This window comes from Gadus macrocephalus, chromosome 21 (assembly GCF_031168955.1).
Source record: "Gadus macrocephalus chromosome 21, ASM3116895v1".
Classification (NCBI taxonomy): Eukaryota; Metazoa; Chordata; class Actinopteri; order Gadiformes; family Gadidae; genus Gadus; species Gadus macrocephalus.
Genome location: NC_082402.1, coordinates 5,309,611 through 5,332,110, shown reverse-complemented (window position 1 = coordinate 5,332,110; position 22,500 = coordinate 5,309,611). Strand labels below are relative to the sequence as shown.

General features: G+C 46.2%; 1 protein-coding gene and 1 long non-coding RNA gene across 3 annotated transcripts in view; both read right to left on the bottom strand.

Moving 5' to 3' along the window:
• Positions 1-4,943: 4,943 nt before the first annotated feature.
• LOC132449584 (uncharacterized) overlaps positions 4,944-22,500 on the bottom strand; it is a 90,688-nt gene continuing 73,131 nt past the window's right edge. Inside the window, exon 2 of the long non-coding RNA XR_009523610.1 lies at positions 4,944-5,057. This is a non-coding gene — a long non-coding RNA (uncharacterized LOC132449584). The remainder of the gene's footprint in view (positions 5,058-22,500) is intronic.
• Positions 8,041-12,300, bottom strand: LOC132449578 (homeobox protein OTX2-like). Of its 2 annotated transcripts, XM_060041285.1 has the most exons (4): positions 12,144-12,300; positions 10,412-10,554; positions 9,817-9,968; positions 8,041-9,507 (listed from the first exon to the last, which is right to left on the bottom strand). In XM_060041285.1, the coding sequence occupies exons 2-4, from the start codon at positions 10,503-10,505 to the stop codon at positions 8,881-8,883; spliced, it is 873 nt and encodes a 290-aa protein (XP_059897268.1). In that variant the 5' UTR covers positions 10,506-10,554; positions 12,144-12,300; the 3' UTR covers positions 8,041-8,880. The 2 variants fall into 2 exon arrangements, with proteins under 2 accessions (XP_059897268.1, XP_059897267.1); XM_060041284.1 differs by lacking the exon at positions 12,144-12,300 and having other exon boundaries at positions 10,412-10,829.

Genomic DNA, 22,500 nt, shown 5'->3' with positions numbered 1-22,500 from the left:
GTGGAGCCTGGGAGTACATAAAAAAAATAGAACAAATGGGTGTATAACATAAAAAGGACTGTATCAAATAATACCGAAAATGTGTGTAATATTATCATGATGATAATATTATGATGTATTGATGAAAATGTGTATTGTTCACACTATTTGTATTATATCATTTATATATACTATATTGTATGAGTACACACACATGGCCAACAAAGCTCATGACTCGCTCATATATATTTGGATACGTAACAATCATTATATAATTAAAAACAAGATATAGAACGATACATACAATTAAATCCACATAAACACGTAACATCACCCGCCCACACCACCTTAAGCACGCCTGCTCCTACGACGATGTGTAAAACACTAATGTGATTAGCCAGAGAGCTAATTAGACAACGGCTGATGCCTCTGTGTACACAGCCTGTCTAGCCGGGCCTTTCATTGACTCACACCAGCCCCTAACTGGAGGGTCTCTCCGCCCGTGAATGAGCGCGCTCCACTGAACCCTATTGATTCCCATTCTTCCGAGGACACAGAGGGGAGAACGTTTGGGGCTGGCCATTTAAACGCCTCAATAACTACATGAAGGGCCGGCGGGACTGCCTCTTCCCTGTGTTGTCACGGCCCGCTTCCCCCACCCTGCCACGCTGGGGGCTCTCGGTCAGGCGCCTGTAAGATGATGGTCGTTGTGGTTTACGGTTTGGGTTGTTTGTTGATGTTGTTGTTGTTGTTGGTTTTTGTGGTGGTTCCCATGGCGTCACCCCTCCCTGACCTTGTTTTCCGTGGTTGGTCGGAAAGTAGGACAAAGCTGGCGCGCTTTCTGTGGATCTGTGCATCTGTCTATGTTTGTTTTTTTATGTTTGTATGCATGTACGCATGTACGTTTGTTTTTATGAATGTGTGTATGTATGAAGCTATGGACAGATGTAAGGATATACGTCGGTTTGTATATATATATGTATATATAAATATATATACATATACTGTGCATCCCAAGTTAGCTAGCAAGCTATACATTTATCTATCTAACTATACATCAATCTTTTTAATTATCCATCTATACACATTATATATATATATTGCTAGCTATCTTTCTAGCTAGCTATCTATATGTGGCTATCTACCATCCTACAGGATGTATTTTTTCTTCTCTCTGAGACTAACTTTGAGCAGATCTTTATGATAGCATCAACAACAAAAACACAACAAACTCAAACCAACAGATCCTTCCATACACACACACACATACACACCATGTACATAATCACATACACATGCAGCCATAAATCCCCTCGTAAAGCCAAACAAACAGACACCCAAACGTGCAAATGACCATCAAACGACCTTCATATGATAAAAGAATGAATAACTATAGTGCCATAGTTGTCTACATACACACGCTCAAGGATTAACCAAAGCAACATTGGATTCATTTTACAGTGGGTCACCACGCTTTTGTTTTGAAATGACGCTTTTGTTTTGAAAGTACGACACATAGGATGCAGTGAGGTCACCAGAGACAGACCGGCCACTATGTCTGTGCGCCTCTGTCTGTATGTGTGTCTGTCTGTGTGTGTGTGTGTGTGTGTGTGTGTGTGTGTGTGTGTGTGTGTGTGTGTGTGTGTGTGTGTGTGCGCGTGCGCGTGCGCGTGTGTGCGCGCGAGCGCGAGGCAGACATTAACACACAGATGAGGAGATATTTGTGTAACTCCATTGTGACGCGTGTAATCCACATGCCCCCTAATCCCAGAGCAGGTGGCTAGGCGTGTGGCGGCCGAAGGGGTGCCACCGCCACACACACACACACACACACACACACACACACACACACACACACACACACACACACACCCACACACAAACACACAGAAAGGGACACACACGACAACATACGCACAGCCACGCGCAAACCCACGCACACGTGCACTCAAACGCCACCCACCACGCCGCACCGGCGCACCGGCGCACGCCACTGATTGATCCACTCCCGGGTCCGTTAACGTGTCAGTCTCACACACCCTGACCCAGCGCCTTATCAAACTACACGGACGCTATCAACAGCGAAAAACACTGGGAGACGCACGCTGCAGATATGCACAAGAGGAGTGGGTTTTGCCAGTTTCTGTCGCCATGGTATTACCATGGCGCCTCCATCCCTACGAGCCCCCTCACCCCCCTCCCCGGCCCCAACCGGCACGCTGCCCTTGCGGACACACACACTTCCCCTGGACCTCACCCCTTAACAGGTGGGCCCGGGGCCGGGCCGGGGCGAGGGGTTGGGCGGGGGTGGGATTGGTGGGCTAGGAGAGGTGGGTGGCGTGGAGGGGGAGGAGGAGGCATCTGTCATCAAACTGCATCCCTCCCCTCCTCCCCCCTTTTTCCTCCCCCTTCTTCCTCCTCCTCCTAATATACTGACTAACTATGCTTCCATCTGCCCGCACAAAGGGGGAAGAAGTGTGTGCGTGTGTGTGTGTGTGTGTGTCTGTGTGTCTGTGTCTGTGTGTGTGTGTGTGTGTGCGTGTTAGTGTCATCATGGGGTTGTTTTGCTCGGGTGCTTTCACCGCTCATACTCGGTGCCCGTTTGGTCAATAGAGCAGTAGCTCTATTAACTGACAGTAGAAATAGATTGACAAGCCTACAGGGTGTATAAAAGGTCACCTTTGACCTTCGTTCGCGGGACCAACACTTGAGAGAGCTGACAGTTCGTGGTTGCACTTGATTGTTGTGTGACAACTTATTGACAGGTTATTTATAAGCCACTGCTGTCGTCTCAGTAACAGGTATGATTCATGGGCATTTCTAACATTTTAATGGGGAGTTCAGATTTGACCTACAATTTAAGTGAGTTGACTCAATTTGTGAATGGGCGTGGAGCTAAATGAAACTCAGACCTTATGTGAATGATTAGCTTGTATTTTGCTCACATCCTAAGATCCTAACATTAAGAATTCAGACAAGGCTGATGAGCCTTTTTATACACTGTTCTATAACATGTGGTCAATGGTAATGCATAGCGACTAATGCATAGCAACCAGCAGCTCAATATTAGCAGATAGCTTCCCCATGCTAATGTTACTACTTCACGGTTTCACATTTTACTCACTCATTCACCACGCGGGTGTGAATGCGGTGGGCGGCCTACATATGTTCCACGAAGCCTCACTCATTCATCCGTTCTGATCCACAACAGGCTTAGGGTCGGGGGGACACATTTTGGGCCATTAGAAGCATGTAATCTGTTATCAGAACATCTCCCGCTCTCCCTCTTATAAGGAGATTTATGATTATAATGTTTTTCCTACTAATGGTGTGTTCACTTAAGGACAGAAGTGCTTTGTTGGCCGACTGTACAGCTCAGTGTAATCCCTCCGCGGGTTGAAAGGTCGTGTGGCTAAATGGATGCTTTGGAGAGAAAAAAAATTTAACAGACCTAAAACATTAACTAGGCATTTACTTCATGCAAAGCAATAATTCTCCAATGGCAATATTATATGTATTTTTTTTACATATGTTGGATTTAAAATGTAATCAGCTTTGTGTGAAAAGTGTGTGTGTGTGTGTGTGTGTGTGTGTGTGTGTGTGTGTGTGTGTGTGTGTGTGTGTGTGTGTGTGTGTGTGTGTGTGTGTGTGTGTGTGTGTGTGTGTGTGTGTGTGTGTGTGTGTGTGTGGGGGTATTTGTGTGTGTGTGTGTGTGTGTGAGAACATGTGAATGAGTGAGAGAAAGAGAAAGCGAAAGAGAGAGAGAGAGAGAGAGTGATAGAGAAGGATGGAGCGACAGACAGACAGAGAGACAGCAGAGTGTCAAACTAAACTGAGGGTATAACTGTGTCTCATCTGTTAGGAATAAGTCAGTATTAGTGTATTTTGGACATACGCAGCCCAAATCCACTTAAAACACTGATAAAAAAACCTTACGATCTATTTTATTAACCCACCAGCACTTACTTTGTAAGGGGTTTATGGGGCATAGTCATAATAGGCTCATGACTTGTAAACTAGATCTTCAATAAGGCGATAATAAAATATATCTCTATCTATCATCCCTAATTTACAGTGTTGTTACAATACAGTAATCGTATTTTATCTTATTTATCAAGAGAGAAAGAAGTAAAGAGAAAGAGGTTTAGTTATCGTTCATGTAACATAATTATGGGTTTATATCACTCCTTTAAGAGATATATTGTGTTTGGTGATTCTACCGTGGTAAATGAGAGACATGAGTACGCAGAGGACCTGAGTACAACCTACTGCAGTAGTATCCTCACCAGAAGAGGGAGAGCAGGTATTAAACCAGCTCAGGGAAGCTCCACCTTGGATGCTATTAATTTATAGCTTCATCAAATATTTGGAACAGGGTCACATAAACCTTCCTTCCTCAACCTCCTAAATACAGCCTAACATTTGACTTGTCAAAGGCAAATATGATGTTTTTCATACTCTTACTGATTTTGGATTTCGGTATTCAAAATTCGGAATGCCGGAATACCATGTCAATGTATCAGGATAACTGTTCTTTCCTCATTTCTGGTCATTTTTCTGATCGTAATGGCATTCTTATTCAGCCCCTTGTTGCTTCAACCAGATGTATTTTGTCCTAATTCATTCAATATGACTTTATTTAAATAAGATCATATCACAAGGATAGTCAACACTTAAAATATACATTTTAGTCAAATTGAATCGCCATATGTTTATTCATCCTTAATTTGATTACGGTTGGCATTCTCTGTGAGTGTAAAACAAAATATCTTATATGTTCTTGCTATGATTTGCCCATATGTATTTTTAAAAAAAACAAATGTGTCAGTTAAAAAACAAGCTGATCCTGTTATAAAGTCACTTTAGATGCCACTTGTTGATATTTACCTCATAATAAAACGAGGCTATATCAATCAAGGCATGTAATCCATGAAATGAAAGCCGGTTTAACACACTTAGAGAAAGTGTGTGTGTGTGTGTGTGTGTGTGTGTGTGTGTGTGTGTGTGTGTGTGTGTGTGTGTGTGTGTGTGTGTGTGTGTGTGTGTGTGTGTGTGTGTGTGTGTGTGTTTGTGTGTGTCTGTGCGTGTTTGTGTGCTTGTGTACTTGCGAGCGGCCCCGTCTGTGTGCTGTATGTTTTGTGGGTACACACATTGTCAAAAGAAGACCCCAAATGTTCAACAGACAGAGCTGAGGGTTCACCAGGACACAGACACGCTATTGTTTCATAAGATTTAGGGGGCCGTGATTGTTGTTATGACTATTAATTATGTATGAAGTGTGTTGATATGTGACAGATAGACCCTGGCTCTTGGGGAATGTAGGACACAAAGTTCTGCATAACAATGGTCTCCACGTTCATTCTCACACAGCCACAGGCTGGTTACCTCCACAAGGCTATTCTTCGATGAACTACTTTAACTTGCGTTAAATCGTGTTTATGCTTATTTTATGCATCTGCCTTTTTGGAGGGAAAGTAGGCATCTTGTCCCACAATATGGCAGTTATTTCAGGGTTCCTTCTGTTGCATTTAACATCAGATCTGTGCATTACACAGTGAGCCCTGTAATAATATTACTTAATATAATATAATATATTATTTAATATTATTTAATTATATATATATATGTTATGATATATTTTAATATATTATATTATATATAATTTGATATGATATAATTATGATTGCATAGGTTTTGTAAATGTTTCTGTCAAATGGAAGTATCTCTGATAAGACAAATACAAAGATCTTATACATGACCCATAAGGTCATTGTTACGCCTTTGTAACTGCATGAACCACCCCTCGTACGATTGATTGAATGAAATCAGCAGTGATATTCCCCTTTGCTGATGAGTATCAACTCAACGCCCCGATAGTATAGCAGCGTGTGCGTGCAGTGCGGTGAGCTGCGCGGCGCTCCAGACGCGTCTCAAGCGCTCGCCATGCGTCTTACGTTTGTTTATGTTTAGTTTGTCAGCTCATGGCTCATGGCCGGTGATCCCCTGGACGTGCGGTGAAGTGCTGCCGCTCGGGAAAGCCCTGCCCGAGGGGGCGATGGTGGACAAAATGTGCTGTCGTCTTAGCGCAGAGAGGGCGCTTCCAATTATGGTTATTGTTTAACATCCTCAGATGCGTGGAGAGGATTAATGGAGCGCATCTGTGAGGTCCATATGTCCGCTCCTGGGGCCCGGCGCTGCTTAATTAAAAGCAAACGCTGCAGAACGGAGACTTGGGGATTGAAGGAGCTCTCGCGGAGGTTGACTTAATGCTTTTTTTTTGTCATTAGATCTCAAGTTTAAATCGCACTTACATTAATTGAACCAGTGTGTCCCTTTTTTTTTCATCTATCGCGATAAGACCATTCATCATGTAGACCGTGTCAGTTTTAACGAACTTATCTCGATATTGATCGATGCTGTCGTTTGAGCCCCATTTGTTATGCATTATTAATGTGGTATTGGGTGTTGTCGGGTTAAATGAGGAAGATGCGATGTTATGCTTAGCTTCAAACATCTCGGATAAAAACCACGGCCCTTGGCCCATAGTCTATAGGCCTACCTGTTCATGTTCTGATATAGACCTTATTAAATGCATTCCCCAAACGTATTTTCTTTATTGTTATCTTACTGATTTGTTATATGTAGCCATAATGTAGCCTATGTGTAGGCTACAACATGTTTGTTTCAGTATTTCCCTTATTGCACCTAGGCCTAGGCCTATATATTAAAATGTTTAAAAATTTACAATTTTTCATCCGGGATTATTGAAAGGAGGATTATAGGCTATGACTGCTCTTTTAAATTTGAGTTTTTGTACAAATGATTTTTTGTTTTAGTTTTTTGCCCTGCTCTTACATTTTCAAATAGGCCTATCGTTTAACATTATGATTGGAAGAGGCCACCCCCCCCCCCCCCCAATCAATCAAGTCACCTGCTGTCCTGTATAACTGCCAGACCTGCAAGTGTGGGTCAATAGGACTAATTTTGTGTTCAGTAATTTCGTGTCCTGCATAATTGTTGGTCCTGTGGAATTGTTTGTCCAGTAATTGTGTGTCCTTTATAAGTGTGGGTCCTTTACAATTGTGTGTCCTTTATGTACAATTGTGTTTACTGTGTGTCCTTTATAATCGTGGATCCAGTAGAACTGTGTGTCCTGTATCATGTGTCCGGTAATTTGGGGTCCTGTAGTCCATGTCCAGTAATATGTTTCCTGTATAATTGTGTGTCCGGTAATTTTGGGCCCTGTGGCCGCATGTCCTGTATAATTGTGTGTTCTGTAATATCGTGTCATTCTCTGCTAATTGGAAGTCAAATGTGTAACAAAGCATGTCAGCAGCAGCAGCAAAAGTCAGTCCGTAATAAGCAGGCCCGTTGACAGTCAGTCTGGTCTTTAAACGAGGTGATTGGTTTAATGGTAACCAAACAAATCAATACATTCATTGTGACCGATGGCGCACATAAATGCGTCTTTTGTGGCCAAATTGACTTGTTATTTTGGGGCTGTATCTCATCACAAAGCATATAGGGCCGCTTGTAGGGGCCTATAGGCCTACTTTCAAGCTATTCCACAAAAATAGTTTTGATTTTTTTCAATTATTATCTTTAGTTGTTTAAAGTAGTCCTAATTTATTTTTCAAACGATCACGTTGATGTTAATTTCCCAATGTCAAACAGCCACCTAAACTAAAACAGTAACCTTGGCGGGCCCAATGGGCCGCTGTGGCTCCATGGTTCTAAAGTGCGCGTTTAGGGAACAAGAAGTGTTGCCGATGTGCGGTGTGAACCGGCCAGCGGCGGGGCCTGAACCAAGAACCTCCCGTCAATAGAGGGCTGGATTATCCTCCTTCTGAGACGGGATTAACATAACTCACATTCCTGCCTGCCTGCCTTTTTTTAAAAGGGGTCTCTGACCAGCGTTTTATCGCTGGGTTAACCAGACAGCCATAGGCTACCGAAGGTGGTGTGTTGTGGGATGATGGTGTTTTTTTGTGATGAGATATAGACTAAATATCGCGATACTTTTATTTGGGGAGGGGTGAATGATGTACACGGACAGACCTGTCATTTGAAATCTTTTATTTATTGTTGTGTGCTCGGCCTCCTCACAGGAGTGTATCCCTCCGCCCAGCATGCTCTAGTTCAACTAATAGTGTGTATTATAACTTATCATTTAACATTGGAGACATAGAAAATTAAACTATCCAAGTCACAGCTCAGCAAACAGGCATACATGTACACACAGTATCACAGTCTCAAACTTCTAACACAGCAAAAGGAAACGAAACAGGAATGAAATCAAAACAACACATAGGGGGAAACTTGTGTGAGCGCACACGGGACTGATTGTCTTTGTAACTGTGTCTTATAAACATACTTTATAAATTAAATAGTGCATCCGGGTTCACGACAGAGTTCTCTCTCTCACGCACACACACACACACACACACACACACACACACACACACACACACACACACACACACACACACACACACACACACACACACACACACACACACACACACACACTCGCTCTCGCTCTCGCTCTCGCTCTCTCTCTCTCGCTCTCTCTCTCTCTCTCTCTCTCTCTCTCTCTCTCTCTCTCTCTCTTTCTCTCTCTCTCTCTCTCTCTCTCTCTCTCTCTCTCTCATGCTGTTATTTATTGGCTATTTAGTTCCACGTATTCGATCAATCAAAAAGTTCAGCAGTGTTCAATAAATTAACCCGAGAGGTGACGGGGCTGTCCACCTCGTTACGCGCGGGACCCGAGGTAGAAACAAGGGACCACCAACTCTTCAGTGACGGCCTCCCCACTCCCGACTCCGGGGCCTCGAAGTCTTTCAACATCCATGTCCCCAAGTCACAAGAAAAATGTTTCCCCTTCTTTCCTCTTCTCCACCCTCACAACACTTGGAATTTCCACGACGACTGGTCTTTGTAATCCAAACAGTCCGCGTTGAAGTTGAGCTTCCAGGAAGCGGTCTGGTCCTTATAGTCCAGGCAGTCCGCGGGCCCTCCGAAGCCCAGCCCCGCAGAGGCCCCGTACGCCGAGGCGGAGAGGGACGACGCCGAGTTCAGGTGCCCCCCGTTGCCGCCTCCCATTGGACTCATGGTGGAGCCCGCCGCCGACAGCTGGTGGTGGTGCATGGGCGAGAGGTAGGAGCCGCAGTCCATGCCCCCGAAGTAGGACGAGGAGCCCGTGTAGCCCTGGTTGTATCCCGACGCCTGGCTGTAGGTCATGGGGTATGAGCGCTGCATGCAGGACGACGAGGAAGTGGAGAGCGGGTCGGCGAGGGGGGAGATGGAGGCCGGGCTCCAGATGGAGACCGGAGCGGCGCTGCTGCTCACGGCCGGGATCGGGGTGCTGGAGGGTGGTGTGTACTGGCCGCTGGCCCCACTCTCCGAGCTGGCCTCCCGGATGGGGGAGCCCTTCTTCTTGACCGGCCGTGCGGGCTTATTGCTCTGGGCGCCGCTCTGTGACTGCTGGGCCTGCTGGCGACATTTGGCACGTCTGTTCTTGAACCAGACCTGATAGAAAATGGAGATAACATAGATTTAGTTGTATTTCATGAAAGCCTATTTAGCACATTATTTATTCGATTTCGTCTTGAAACAATAATTACTTTTACTCATTATTCACACTATATAATGCTGAAACCGTTAAAAGGATAGGCCTAGACTTTACCGACATATCGTTTCTAACTGCATGTAAATATTGAATAATTATTCTGTATAATAGTTATCAGTCAAGAGTCTTCTTTCACGACGATATCTCCCCTTCACACATATCAAACATTATCATGCATTATTAAGATAAGAAAAAGCTTGAGGCCTCACCTGAACGCGGGACTCGGGCAGGTTGATCTTGAGGGCCACCTCCTCGCGCATGAAGATGTCGGGGTAGCGCGTCTTGGCGAACAGGTTCTCGAGCACGTCCAGCTGAGCGCGCGTGAAGGTCGTCCTCTCGCGCCTCTGCTTCCTTGGTGTTGCTGCGAGACCAAAATAGTACCACGAATAAGAAAACGATACAAAAAATATATATAGCCTACTGATAAATACATGTGTTTATATTAAAAAAACTTAACTTGAAAACACTCGCTGTGTTGGTGTTTGTTTCCATTTTTTATTTGGGTTGAACTACAATTTAAATCATTGCAATTTAATACTGTGCTTTGACAATACTGTATAACTATATTTACAGGCCTATATATTATTAAATGTATTAATGCCTATTGTAATTTATTTATTCCTTATTTTTCCTCGAACAGTGCATGATTAACTGTGATTGTTTTCATGTTAAAACGTCGGCACTTAATTTATTCCTGAACGGTTGTGGAGGAATGACTATACAGCCGCTGGAGCTCAGCGGACACCAACAAACGTTCAACTGAAACAGGGCTTATCGTTATAACGAATTAAACCGAGCCCGTACCTGGGTATCCGACGGAGGGGTGCAGGAGGTCCATCCCGGAGGAAAGGCTGAGCCCGTTCACCGTGTACGGCGGCTGCTTCAGATAGGACATCATGTTGGTGTCCGGGCGGGGAGAGACGAAGGAGCCGGGTCTTCTTAAACAACTAAAAGAGCAAGAAAATCTTCCTTACATCCGTTTAGAGTCGCGGTGTGGGACTCGACCGACCAGATCCAAGCCAACTGAGCGAGAACACGAATAGAAGAGGAAGAGAGATGTGTGCAAAGAGTGGAGCGGTGAAGGAGTCAGACTCTGGCGTCTGTGCGCGCTCTTTACGCGGTGAGGTCGGGTTTGAAATGTGGGCGTCCGTGCGCTCTGCGGGCTCTTAAAGGCGCGCGCGGAGACCCCCAGCTGTCTGCCTGGACTGAGGATGCTCTGTCTGCTTGACAACGTTTACGCCACAGCCCCCACCCCCCACTCAGCACACACACACACACACACACACACACACACACACACACACACACACACACACACACACACACACACACACACACACACACACACACACACACACACACACACACAGACACACAAACACAATTACAGACACGCAGAAACACGCAGATACACAAACACATGCAGAAAAACCCACACGCACACACGCAGAAAAACACGCGCACCCACACATTCACACACACACACACACACACACACACACACACACACACACACACACACACACACACACACACACACACACACACACACACACACACACACACAGAGAACACGCAACATTACAACTCGCCCTACCCCTCCCCCGTACCCTGTTCCCGTCCCCGTCCCCGTCCGCGTGGACGCGCACCCGCTCAACCCCAAGTGACCAAAACCAAACATTATGTCGTTAAAATGCGCGCACTCGCTGAGCCCCTCGCGGGCGCAAATTAGCATATACCCACAGGTTAGAAGTGGCTAAATAGACAAGTGATTGGGGGGCCATTTGCAAAGACAAAGACCACTGTTGACCGATCAGTGAGGCCGATAACAAAAGATCCTTTAGGAAAGTAACAAAAAGACGCAATACGGGAAAGCATTCAGATACAATTGAACGCTATTTTCGTTTCTATTTAGGGCCATTGTTGGTTCGCTCAAATGCTTGTACATTGTAATGCGGGAGAATTAAAATTTGAATTGAGGAAATCAGCCAAATAATTAGGAAAAGTTGGAGGCAGTCCTCCCCTGAGTGTGTTTCTTACTAACATCGCCCACAATCCCAAGGGCGGTTTCCCCCTAATTAATTACGTCGGTAATTAGATTTGAGAGGTGAGACTATCGAAAAGTGTTGATTAGAAAAACGACACTGAATCTCAGTTTAAACAAACAATGAGAGGAACGTTTCACGCAACAGGTAAACTGCAAGTGGAGATGTGTTGAGATTAAAGGAAATGTAAGCCATCGATAGGCTGATTGTTTAATTTATCCTAAAGCCCAAAACCTTTGATCTCTTACTTGGAAAAAAAAGCTATTTTTTATACTTAGACTTAAAATAATTCTAAAGCAAACTCAAATTGTTACCATTATTTAACGTATAACATACTACCACATTAATCCACCAAACAATACAACAAATTAAATAAAACATAAGTAAATGCTTACTTAATAAATAAATATTTTTTGGGGGGGGAAAAATACACTTTCTGCAAAGGCTTCCTTTTAAAAAAAGGTCATAGTTTTGAAAGGAGACCACCTTACCTGCAAAGGGACTTTAGTGGGTCTGGGTATCCCCAGACTGTTAATTCTAACACCTCATGGGTTCCTATACAACCAATAACGGCCACCTCGTCTCAATCTGTCACTTCTCCACCCAAACTCGGTCATGGTTTGCTCCACGTCCGTTCAATAATAATAATTACCCTGTCCGAGAATTAATTATTATTGGCTACTGAGGTTTTTTTTTTTTTTTCTGTAAAAAAATTAACGAGATAATCCGGACGGCACGCGCTGGCGTGATTACAGGACGCCAGCCACGACTCCGCGCGCTCCGCATTCGTCCCTGATTAATTTTCTGCGTCACGAAAATAAAACAAAGAGTGGCATTGTGTTTATGAGACCAGCTGACTGCCAGACAGCCCCCCGCCCCCCGGCCCACCTCGACACTCACTTTCCCAAACGGACAATATCAAGTTGTTTATGTTGGACTGCAGAGAACCGGAGCCTACCAGGCCTGTATTCAAACCTAAAAGAGTGGTTATGGTGTTATCGTTATTAAATCAATGAATAACAAAAATACATTAATAATAAATAATAAACAATAATTATATGCAACATTAATAATAGTAATTATAATAATAATCATAATACTATTTGTTATTATTGATATGATTATTGTTGTTATATTATTCATGCAATAATAATAATAATTATTATTACATATTAGGTCAAAGTCCTTGTCATAATTGTCCAACTATTTTCTAATAAGAAGAATATCAACCCGTGATTGGATCATTCAGGAGATCTGGGATAATTCATAACGGGGTTTTCCAGAGGTCCTATCCAGATTTGAAACATAGGCCTCGATGCCCCCCTCACGCTGATCAACAAAGGTGGTGGTTGAAAATAGTCAAACAAACCACAACTATCAAAGTTAAGGCCTATACTGAAAGATCTTAGACACCGGTTTTATCCCTTGCATTTTGGCAATCCGTATATCCCGAAAATACACTTAAGAGGGGGAGCTGGGATCGTCCTCACCTATTTATTATTTTGTTTAGAAAATTGTTAAGTGATTTTATAGCAGCCAATAGCAGGGGAGAAACAATTTGTGAGGCAGACATGCAGAAGGTTGCAGCTCAGTGTCAAGTATGTGATTTGTCACTAATTGCAGAACATAGCCTGCAGCTTCAAAGACACATTGAACGCATTCACCAACATAAATATTAAATAAGAACATATTACTTTCGCACAGCAATTGGTGGATATTATTTACAAAATGGGCGCTTCGAGCGACACAATTTCAAGCGCTTTCGGTATCGCAACAAGGAGTGAAAATAACTTTTACGGTTTTATTTTGTAACCCTATCAAGGAGATTAAAACATGTCCGTGAATTACCCCCTTCCCTCCATCTCTCTCTCTCCCTCTCTCTCTCTCTCTCTCTCTCTCTCTCTCTCTCTCTCTCTCTCTTTCTTTCCGTTTCGCTCTCTCGCTTTAGCGCTCTCTCTCTCTCTCTCTCTCTCTCTCTCTCTCTCTCTCTCTCTCTCTCTCTCTCTCTCTCTCTCTCTCTCTCTCTCTCTCTCTCTCTCTCCCTCTCGCTCGCTTGTATCCCGTTATCTCTTGTCTCACTCTATCCTATACAACAAAATGACAGCACATTCAGCAAGTTACATGTGTTTAAATCGATCTGTTGAATTGGTTATCTGAATCGCTGAATCGATTTCATTTAAAGGGCATATCTACTTATTTCTTTATAATCCAGGTTTTCAGCGTCTGTCCGTTGTTCTCCACCCCCCCTCCACCACCCCATCACGTTATATGGAACAGGTTGTATTTTGGATTAGTGTCGGAGTTTCTTTATCAAGCAGGCCAATTGCAAGATGTTCTTTTATCAGGAGAATGTGAGAAAATATTTCAGATTATAAAATAAATCATTTTACGTAGGCTATTAATTAATATATGTCTGTCTGCCCTTTTTGTTTGTCTGTCTGTTTATTTATTCGTTATTTAATTATAAACCTATATATTTTCTGATTTTAAATAATGCCCATGCTATTTGTCTTCACATGGGCTGCCTCTCATTATGTATTTACTTTCCCTCATAATTTGTGACAGGAACAACAGTGACATCTCCCCCAACGATTAGCAAAACAAACCCGCGACGCAGCCGGCAAATTGCTCCCCGTCCGCCCCTGTGCTCATACGGCTATCCACAACATGCTAACTCTGGTTGCTATATAGCCCCACGCTGTGGCTCTTTCATCTCTCATCACTGTGATATATAATTCATCAGAGAAAAATATCCTCGCAGCCCCCCTACCCCCATCCTCCGTCTCCCTCCCTCGGGGGAGAGTTGGAGCTAAACGGGCTGTGATTGTGAAAAGGTGAACATGGGCTTGTTAATGTGTGTGGCAATGATCCCTCCCTCTCCTTGCCTCCTTCTCCCTCTCCTCCCTCCTCTTCCTCTACTATTTTCTCCCTCCCTTCTCCTCCCTCTCCTCCTTTTCCTCCCTTCTCATCTCCTCCCTCTTTCCACCCCTCCCTCTCCTCCCTTCTCTTCTCCTCTCCCCCATCTCCTCCCTCTCCTCTCCTCTCCTCTCCTCTCCTCTCCTCTCCTCTCCTCCCTCCCCTCTTCTCCCTCCCCTCTCCTCCCCTCTCCCCCATCTCCTCCCTCCCTCCCCTTCCATCTCCCCCCCTCAGCGTACTCCAGGGAGAACAGTGCTGTGAAGGAGTCCTGGTGCATTCTACAGAGAGACGGGTTGAAGAGGCTTGTGGGATGGAGATTGACTCATGCACAGATATCTCATAGATTCTCAATCGCCCCTTATGGGCTATATTGGCATGAGTGCATTTCTGTGTCCTGCTGCTAGGTTTCTCCCGTCTGGGATAAAGGAAGTAGTCCATCTTATTTGAACTTGAATGTGCGGAAGGGTGTATTTTCTGCAGCTGGGTTTTGGGTGAATGTTCGGGAAAACGCTCACAAATTCATACGAAACCGAGAGTATAATACCGAACAGGATTATTATGAAGAGCACAGTCAAAGTTGCACTTAATGAGATTAATTTATGTTTGCTGGTGGGATTTTGCATAACGCATGGGGGGGGGGGGGGGGGGGGGGGGGCTCCGTAGTTCAACCATGTAGGCAATATACGGTCGCCTGCATGGTTGGATTCCCATCTGTGTTCCTGTATGCTCTGTGTCATTTCTGCTCCTCTCCAACCCAGCTTTCCTGCCTCTCAGCAACGTCCCGAATAGCTGAGTCTCCAGATTAATCTTGATTACTCCTCACCCACAACCAGTATGTGTTGTTCAGCTGGCCTTCCCAAGGTCAAATCAATGACTTGGCCACCTCAACACAGCCCATCTGTCACACACACACACACACACACACACACACACACACACACACACACACACACACACACACACACTCACACGCACACACACACACACACGCACACACACACACACACACACGCACACACACACACACACACACACACACACACACACACACACACACACACACACACACACACACACACACACACACACAGTCTCTCTCTCTATGTGTACCATGTGACTAGGGTTTGCCATCTGCACTATACATCCATATCGGAGGATGAGTGAAGACAATATGTATTGATGGTTTTACTGTTTGGGTCACCGGCGGAGTCTATTATGCATTTATTGATCTCTTAATAAAGATGTCAAGAAGCTCATAATGACAGGTGTTCATCGCTAGGCAACAGAGGATGATCCAGACATGGCCGCTGGATCATTCAGCGCTCTGTGACACAACAGACAGACCGCCGGCTAATTGGTCACAATGGAAACCGAGTCGTCGATGGCATCACAGCGATCGGCGCTCCCACACACACCCCTCCCTGCTTGTGAGATACACACACACACACACACACACACACACACACACACACACACACACACACACACACACACACACACACACACACACACACACACACACACACACACACACACACACACGCACTCACATACGCACTCACACACCGCTCTCTGCTCATGAGATAATACATAAATAAACACACACACACACACACACCTCTGTGCTCGTGAGATCCACTCACAAACACACACAAACACACACACACAAACACACACACACACACGTACGCACACACGCACCCCTCTCTGCTCATGAGATACACAAACACGCACTCACACACATAGACACCTCTGTTCGTGAGACCCACTCACACGCACAAACACACACACACACACACACACGTACGTACACACACACGCACACACACACACACACACACACGCACACACACACACAAACACATATCTGATACAATACCATATCCAGTGGTTTAACATGGAGACACAGTGGTTGTAGTGGTGCAGAGCCAGTGGTTTAATATGCAGATACAGGTGTTGTACTGGTGGGGACCCAGTGGTTCAGGGTGCAGATACAGTGGTTGTACTGGTGCGGGCCCAGTGGCTCAGTATGCAGACACAGTAGCGGGGGGGCGCAGGGTCTTGTTCCTGCTGGTACCTCGTTAACCTCCTGCGGCCCGTGGCCAGTGTTAGCCCAGCCGAGGGGCCTGATACCTGGGTATGGGTCAGCAGGGGCCGGCCCCCAGGCCATCAGCCCCCCCGCTGGGAGGGGGGAGGGAGGCAGGCGGGACAGAGGAGGGCCAAACAAAAACACAACCTGGCATCCCCAGAGCAAACAGCCCACCTGCTGGCAGCCTGCATCTGGGCTGCAGCACACGGGCTCCCCATTCACATTGTGATGACGGCAAGTAGGGAGCACACACCACACACACACAAACACACACACACACAGAAGGCACGCACACACACACCACACCCAGAAAGGCATGCACACACACACACATAGAAAGGCATGCACACCACACACACACACACACACACACACACAGAAAGGCACGCACACACACACCGACACACACAACTGCATACAAACACACACACAGGCATGCACGCACACACACACACAAACACATGCATACACTCACAAACAAACACACTTGCACACACACAGACATGCGTATGCCGACACACACACACACACAAACACACAAACACACCACACATATTAACACACAACCACACACTGATAACAGCACAAAATATGCTCTATCAAAATAATGTGCTGTGACTTGTTGCAGAACGGCAACCGAGCTTAGAAGGTCGCTAGTTGTGGCAGACTTTACACCCTATATGTTATCAAACCTCCAACGACTCCAACTCCAGTTCTCTAAGCTTCAGCTCATCATAGTTTGGGTAGCATGGCTAATTCCCCCGCGCCGTACGTTTGTAAAGAGACTAATCTAATCTTCAGTCCAATGAAACGGAGGGAGCCGGAACCGCAGCAGAACTTTCCCGTCGGGTCCCAGACAGTGCTGTGTCCCGTCGGAGGCTGAGAGCACTGCTCTCGTCCGTCGGCCCGCAAACGACATGAATGACATCTGATGTAGAGAGGCTGTGCACACACACAAGAGGCCCCCGGGTAAAAAGACTGCAAGAGGGAGAGGAAGAAAGAAAAGAGAAAGAAAGAGAGGAAGAGAAAGGAGAGTGGAGGGGTGGAGTGTAAAGTTAATCCAGTCTGAATCGCTTGAGTCCGGCAACAGGAGTGACACTGAACAGTTTTTTCTTTTCTTTCTCTTCTCTCTCTCTCTCTCTCTCTCTCTCCCTCTCTCTCTTTGCTTCCTCCTGTGCCTCTCGCTATTTTTCTGCCTCCTTATCTTTTTAATTAGAGGAGCCATTCTGCCGCACAGAGCCTCCTAATCCTCGGCTGACCAACAATACAAAAAAGCCAGCCTTTGACAGGCCGACCTGCACCCCTCACTAGCCCCCATACCACACCCCGTAGCCACCACCACCACCACCACCAGCACCACCATCTCCCCCACCGCCACCACACCACCACCACCTCCTCCTCCAACACAACCACCACCTACTCCTCCTCCACCACCATGTCCTCCTACTCCTCCCGATCTCCTCCTCCGATACCACCACCACCACCACCACCATCTCCTCACCATCACCACCACCACCACCATCTCCTCCACCACAACCACCACCACCTCCTCCACCTCTCCCACTACCTCCTCCTTCCCCAACACCACCGTCTCCTCCACCACTACACCACCGTCTCCTCACCACCACCACCACTATCTCCTCCACCACACCACTTTTTCCTCAACCATCACCTGCTCCCAACCCGCCAACACCCCCTCATATACCGCTACCACCACCTTCTCAAGCACCACCCACCACCTTCTCTGTGTGATTTAAGCTGGTGTGTAGTGAGCGTTCTGGCACCGATTGGCTGCCGTGCATCACCCAAGTGGGTGCTACATATTGGTGGTGGTTAGTGAGGTCCCCCTTCACTTTAGGCGTCTTTGAGTGTTATTAATTATTATTATTCTTCATGTTTAACCTCTGTTTTCCTTTATTCCTAGTCTGTTTTACATCGTTTTGAATGATGACTATATGCTCTGTAAGGTGACCTTGGGTGTCTTGAAAGGCGCCTCTAAATTAATGTATTATTATTATTATTATTATTTACAGTGTGATTTGAGGCTTGCAGGGCCCCGGTAATTAGCCCTTCATTGTGAGATAATGGACTTGGTCTTCTTCCTGGTTCCCTGAGCACCATGTGCACAATCACTTCCACCTTCAGAACCACCACGTCATCCAGCTACACCACCATCAGCACCACTTTTACCCCCCACCAGTTGCTTCCGCATCAACAGAGTTCATAAAATAGGATGTTGTTAAACTGTTTCATGAGAAAACTTTAAATCGCATTGAGAATGCACCACCAACCCAAGCAAAGGGCCACCGTGCAGTTGCTGAACCTGCATCAACAACAACATCTATATGCAGGGAAAGCAAAACCAAGTGAGTTATATACAAAGGCAGAATAGAGAAATATAAAAATAACAATCCAACATAGTGTATCCTTCTTTCCTCATGTGCAATTTAAATAGCAGCCAATGAAAAGAACCAATCCATCTAAAATAATAATAGCTCAAAGTAAATGTACAATTAACAGGAAATAATGGCATGTGTAAAAAGCGGAGAGAAAATAATGTGTTCGATGAAATCCAAAGCACAGTTCCTTCGCGAAGGTCTGATTTCCATATGTATGAGCGTCTTATGAAGAGCCCATTAAGGCTGACCTCTTGTTGTTGAAATGACTAGTTAATGGAGGAAGACGGGGAGGCAGTGTTTACAAAATTGCCTACAGATGAGATAACAAGCCCCCGGGTCGAGGACGAGGAAATAATGGGGGGTTCAATTACTACTTGGTGAAATGAGTCGTCGCTGATAACAAACAATATCTGGGTACTGGAGCCCGCTGGCCAATCACGGGGCTTTGTCGGTCCTGGACTCTTTGCTGGGCCAGGCGTAGAAGCAAAAAAAAAAAAAGCACGATTTATCCATTTATTATTTGATTGTTTTTGCATCACACATGGTCAGCTAGTGGAGAATGTAAAAAAAAACACAAATATTTTAATAGTTAAATTGTATTTTGCCGGCAAAAGAAAGAATACGTTTTTTTTTATAAAGCGCACAGTATCTGCCATTGAACATTTCCCAGCGTGGCAGTTATAACAATTACAAGTGAATCACAATAGCTATCCTTTAGCGCTTAGCATTGCTTGTTCGTAACGAAAAAAAAAAATGTGATTGTCTCCACCTCCTCCCCTCCTCCCCCTCCTCCCCCTCCTCCCCCTCTTCCCCATCCCTCATGCAATATTATTGTTTCCTATTGGTCGCATTTAAGCCCTGCTCGCTGGCTCAGCACCCACAAACCTCATACAGCGACACTGAAACCCCTAACAGCCAGCCAGCCAGCCAGCCAGCCAGCCAGCCAGCCAGCCAGCCAGCAGCCATCCACCCAGCCAGCCTTCTGCTTCGGCTAATCACAGGCCCAATATTTCCATAGCAAGTAATTAGCATCCAGCTTTCATGTATGAAATGGTCGAGGCCAGAGGAAAGGGGCGAGTCAGGGAGAGAGGCACGGCGGAAAACAGAGCGAGAATAAAAGAGCAATTAGATGTTGGGGGGGCAGCGGAGGACAGACACAGCACAGTCTGCTACAGTGTGATTTGAGGCTTGCAGGGCCCCGGTAATTAGCCCTTCATTGTGAGATAATGGACTTGGCCGGTCTTCTTCCTGGTTCCCTGAGACACGCGGCCCGACACGACCCCGGACAGTTCAAAGGTCACCATGTGCGGTTTGCCTCTTATATGTGAGCGAGACGGGGTCGCTTGTGTGCGTGGGACGTGATTGGTCTGGGATTTTGTGTGCGTGTGCGTGGTTGGGTGTGTACTTGTGTGTGTGTGTGTGTGTGTGTGTGTGTGCAAGTGTGTCATGCCTTCGCTCGTCTTTCCACGTGTGACTGTAAGGCAAACACCTGGTTGGGAACGCCACAGGAAATGTAAGCGTGAGCGGCGTCCATTGTGAGCGGTGTACAGTCCCAGACGGCAACTCGCTCGCAGGAGAATCACACATTAGTCGGGGAAAAACAAATCCATTGCATAAGGTGAGGCCTGCTTTCGTATTCATCGCAGAGCTTTTGTTTACTTCGTTTTTCTTTTCGGGGCCTTTTCAAAGCCTCCAAAGGCCCAGGGATCCCGCGAAGACTAAGCGTGGATTATTTCTTACGGAGGCACTGGAAGTGATCAGTCGGCCGGCCCTATCACTTCCTCCCGCCGCATCTTCAGAGGAAGCAGTAATCTGTGAACCCTGAATCATAAGCTGTGGGTAAATCGATGTAATACGCGTAATTCGATGAAGCAGTATTTTCCTGGTGAGAGGCAAAATCCTGTTGACTATTCAGGGATTGAATCGTCCAACAGTAATGCCATTAGATCAGTGCCACGGATTCCACAGCAAATGCTGTTTAATTGCCAGTAACCGGCTATTGTTAGGTGACGGGTAAACACTGGCTTGTGGGGGGCTCAGGGAAGGTGGGGAGACGGGGGTGGTGGTGGGGGTGGTGGCTGGGGGGGGGGGTTTGTGAGTAAGAAAGCGAGTGAAAAAGATGGCCCCCTTGGCTTCGGCCAATCACCGTTGAGAGACGGATTTACTTCGGCTGATGAAGCCTGAGACTCTAAAGTGGCAGAGGCACTGGCTTAGCATAACGTCTCAAGAGTATAAATGCAGACTAACTCTTTCCTTTAACGCAGGATTTGTTCAACAATGCGATTTAGAGGGTTTTTTTTGCCTTTCACGGCGGACATTTTTTTTTTGTGTGTGTGTGTGTCGTTGCGAGCGAGGATCACGCGTATGTGCGTTTGCTCGTGTTTATTAGCGAGATTCATTCCCGGTCTGAGGATTGGTTTCACCTCTTGTTTCACTGTTGACCAACACTTTATTGTGTTAGGGTCCCCCCCCCCTCGAGGTTTCGGCCGTCCACCGCAGCTCGGCTCGAGCAAACAATAACATATCTTAAGCATAGCATACGCATCTTAAACTGTGTACACACACACACACCCACACACCCACACACACCCACACACACAGACACAACAACACTTAGCCTCCGTTCTCTCACACACTCTCATCCAATCTCTTTGTCTTTCGTCATCCTGGTGGTGTTGCAGTGAAACTCCAGAACCAGACCTTTTTTGAATTCCCCCCCCCCCCCAACCAGACCTCTGTCTACCCCCTTCATGGGAGACGGAGATTGGGAAGTGAGAGGTGTGGCGGCTGCTGGCGGCCATGGCGACCATGGCGGACCTCCTTTGTGCGCCGGAGCCCGGAGACGAGCGCCGCAGACACGGCAGACGCTGATTGGGTTTGACACTGCGTCCAGCAGGGAGAAGAGAAGCCTTTCTTGCGCTCTGTGCCTCCCTCCTTCCCCCCCTCCCTTCCTCCCTCCTTCCCTCCCTCTCTCCCTCCCTCCCTCCCTCCCGTTCTCTGCCTCTTTCTTTCTCTCCCTCTCTCCCTCTCTTTCTCTCACCCTATGGAAAAAAAAGTCAAATGAGAGCCCCTTGTATGAGGGGTGCCCCCCCCCCCCCCCTCTCCTTTCTCCTCCTGCTCCCTCCCTCCTCCTCCTCCTCTGTTTCCTTCTCTACCTCCCCTGGAGCTGTGAGCGCCTCACCCTTCTCCTCCTCACTGCTCCATCTCTTTTTCTGCGCTCTCTGTGTTGTTTCCTCTGTTTTGACTCTCGGGTCTCAATGGAATGAAACTGAGTAACCCTCATTTTCAAGAAAGTATCCCCCTTTTTTAGGTGGTTCCTCTGCCTTCCTTCTCTCCACTCGTTTCGGCTGACCTTTGTGCCTTCTTGCCGCGCCGATTCTGGCCGAGCACGTCTTAAAACACGAAATAACTTAACGTCCATATCGTGGGAACCCCAGCGGCTAT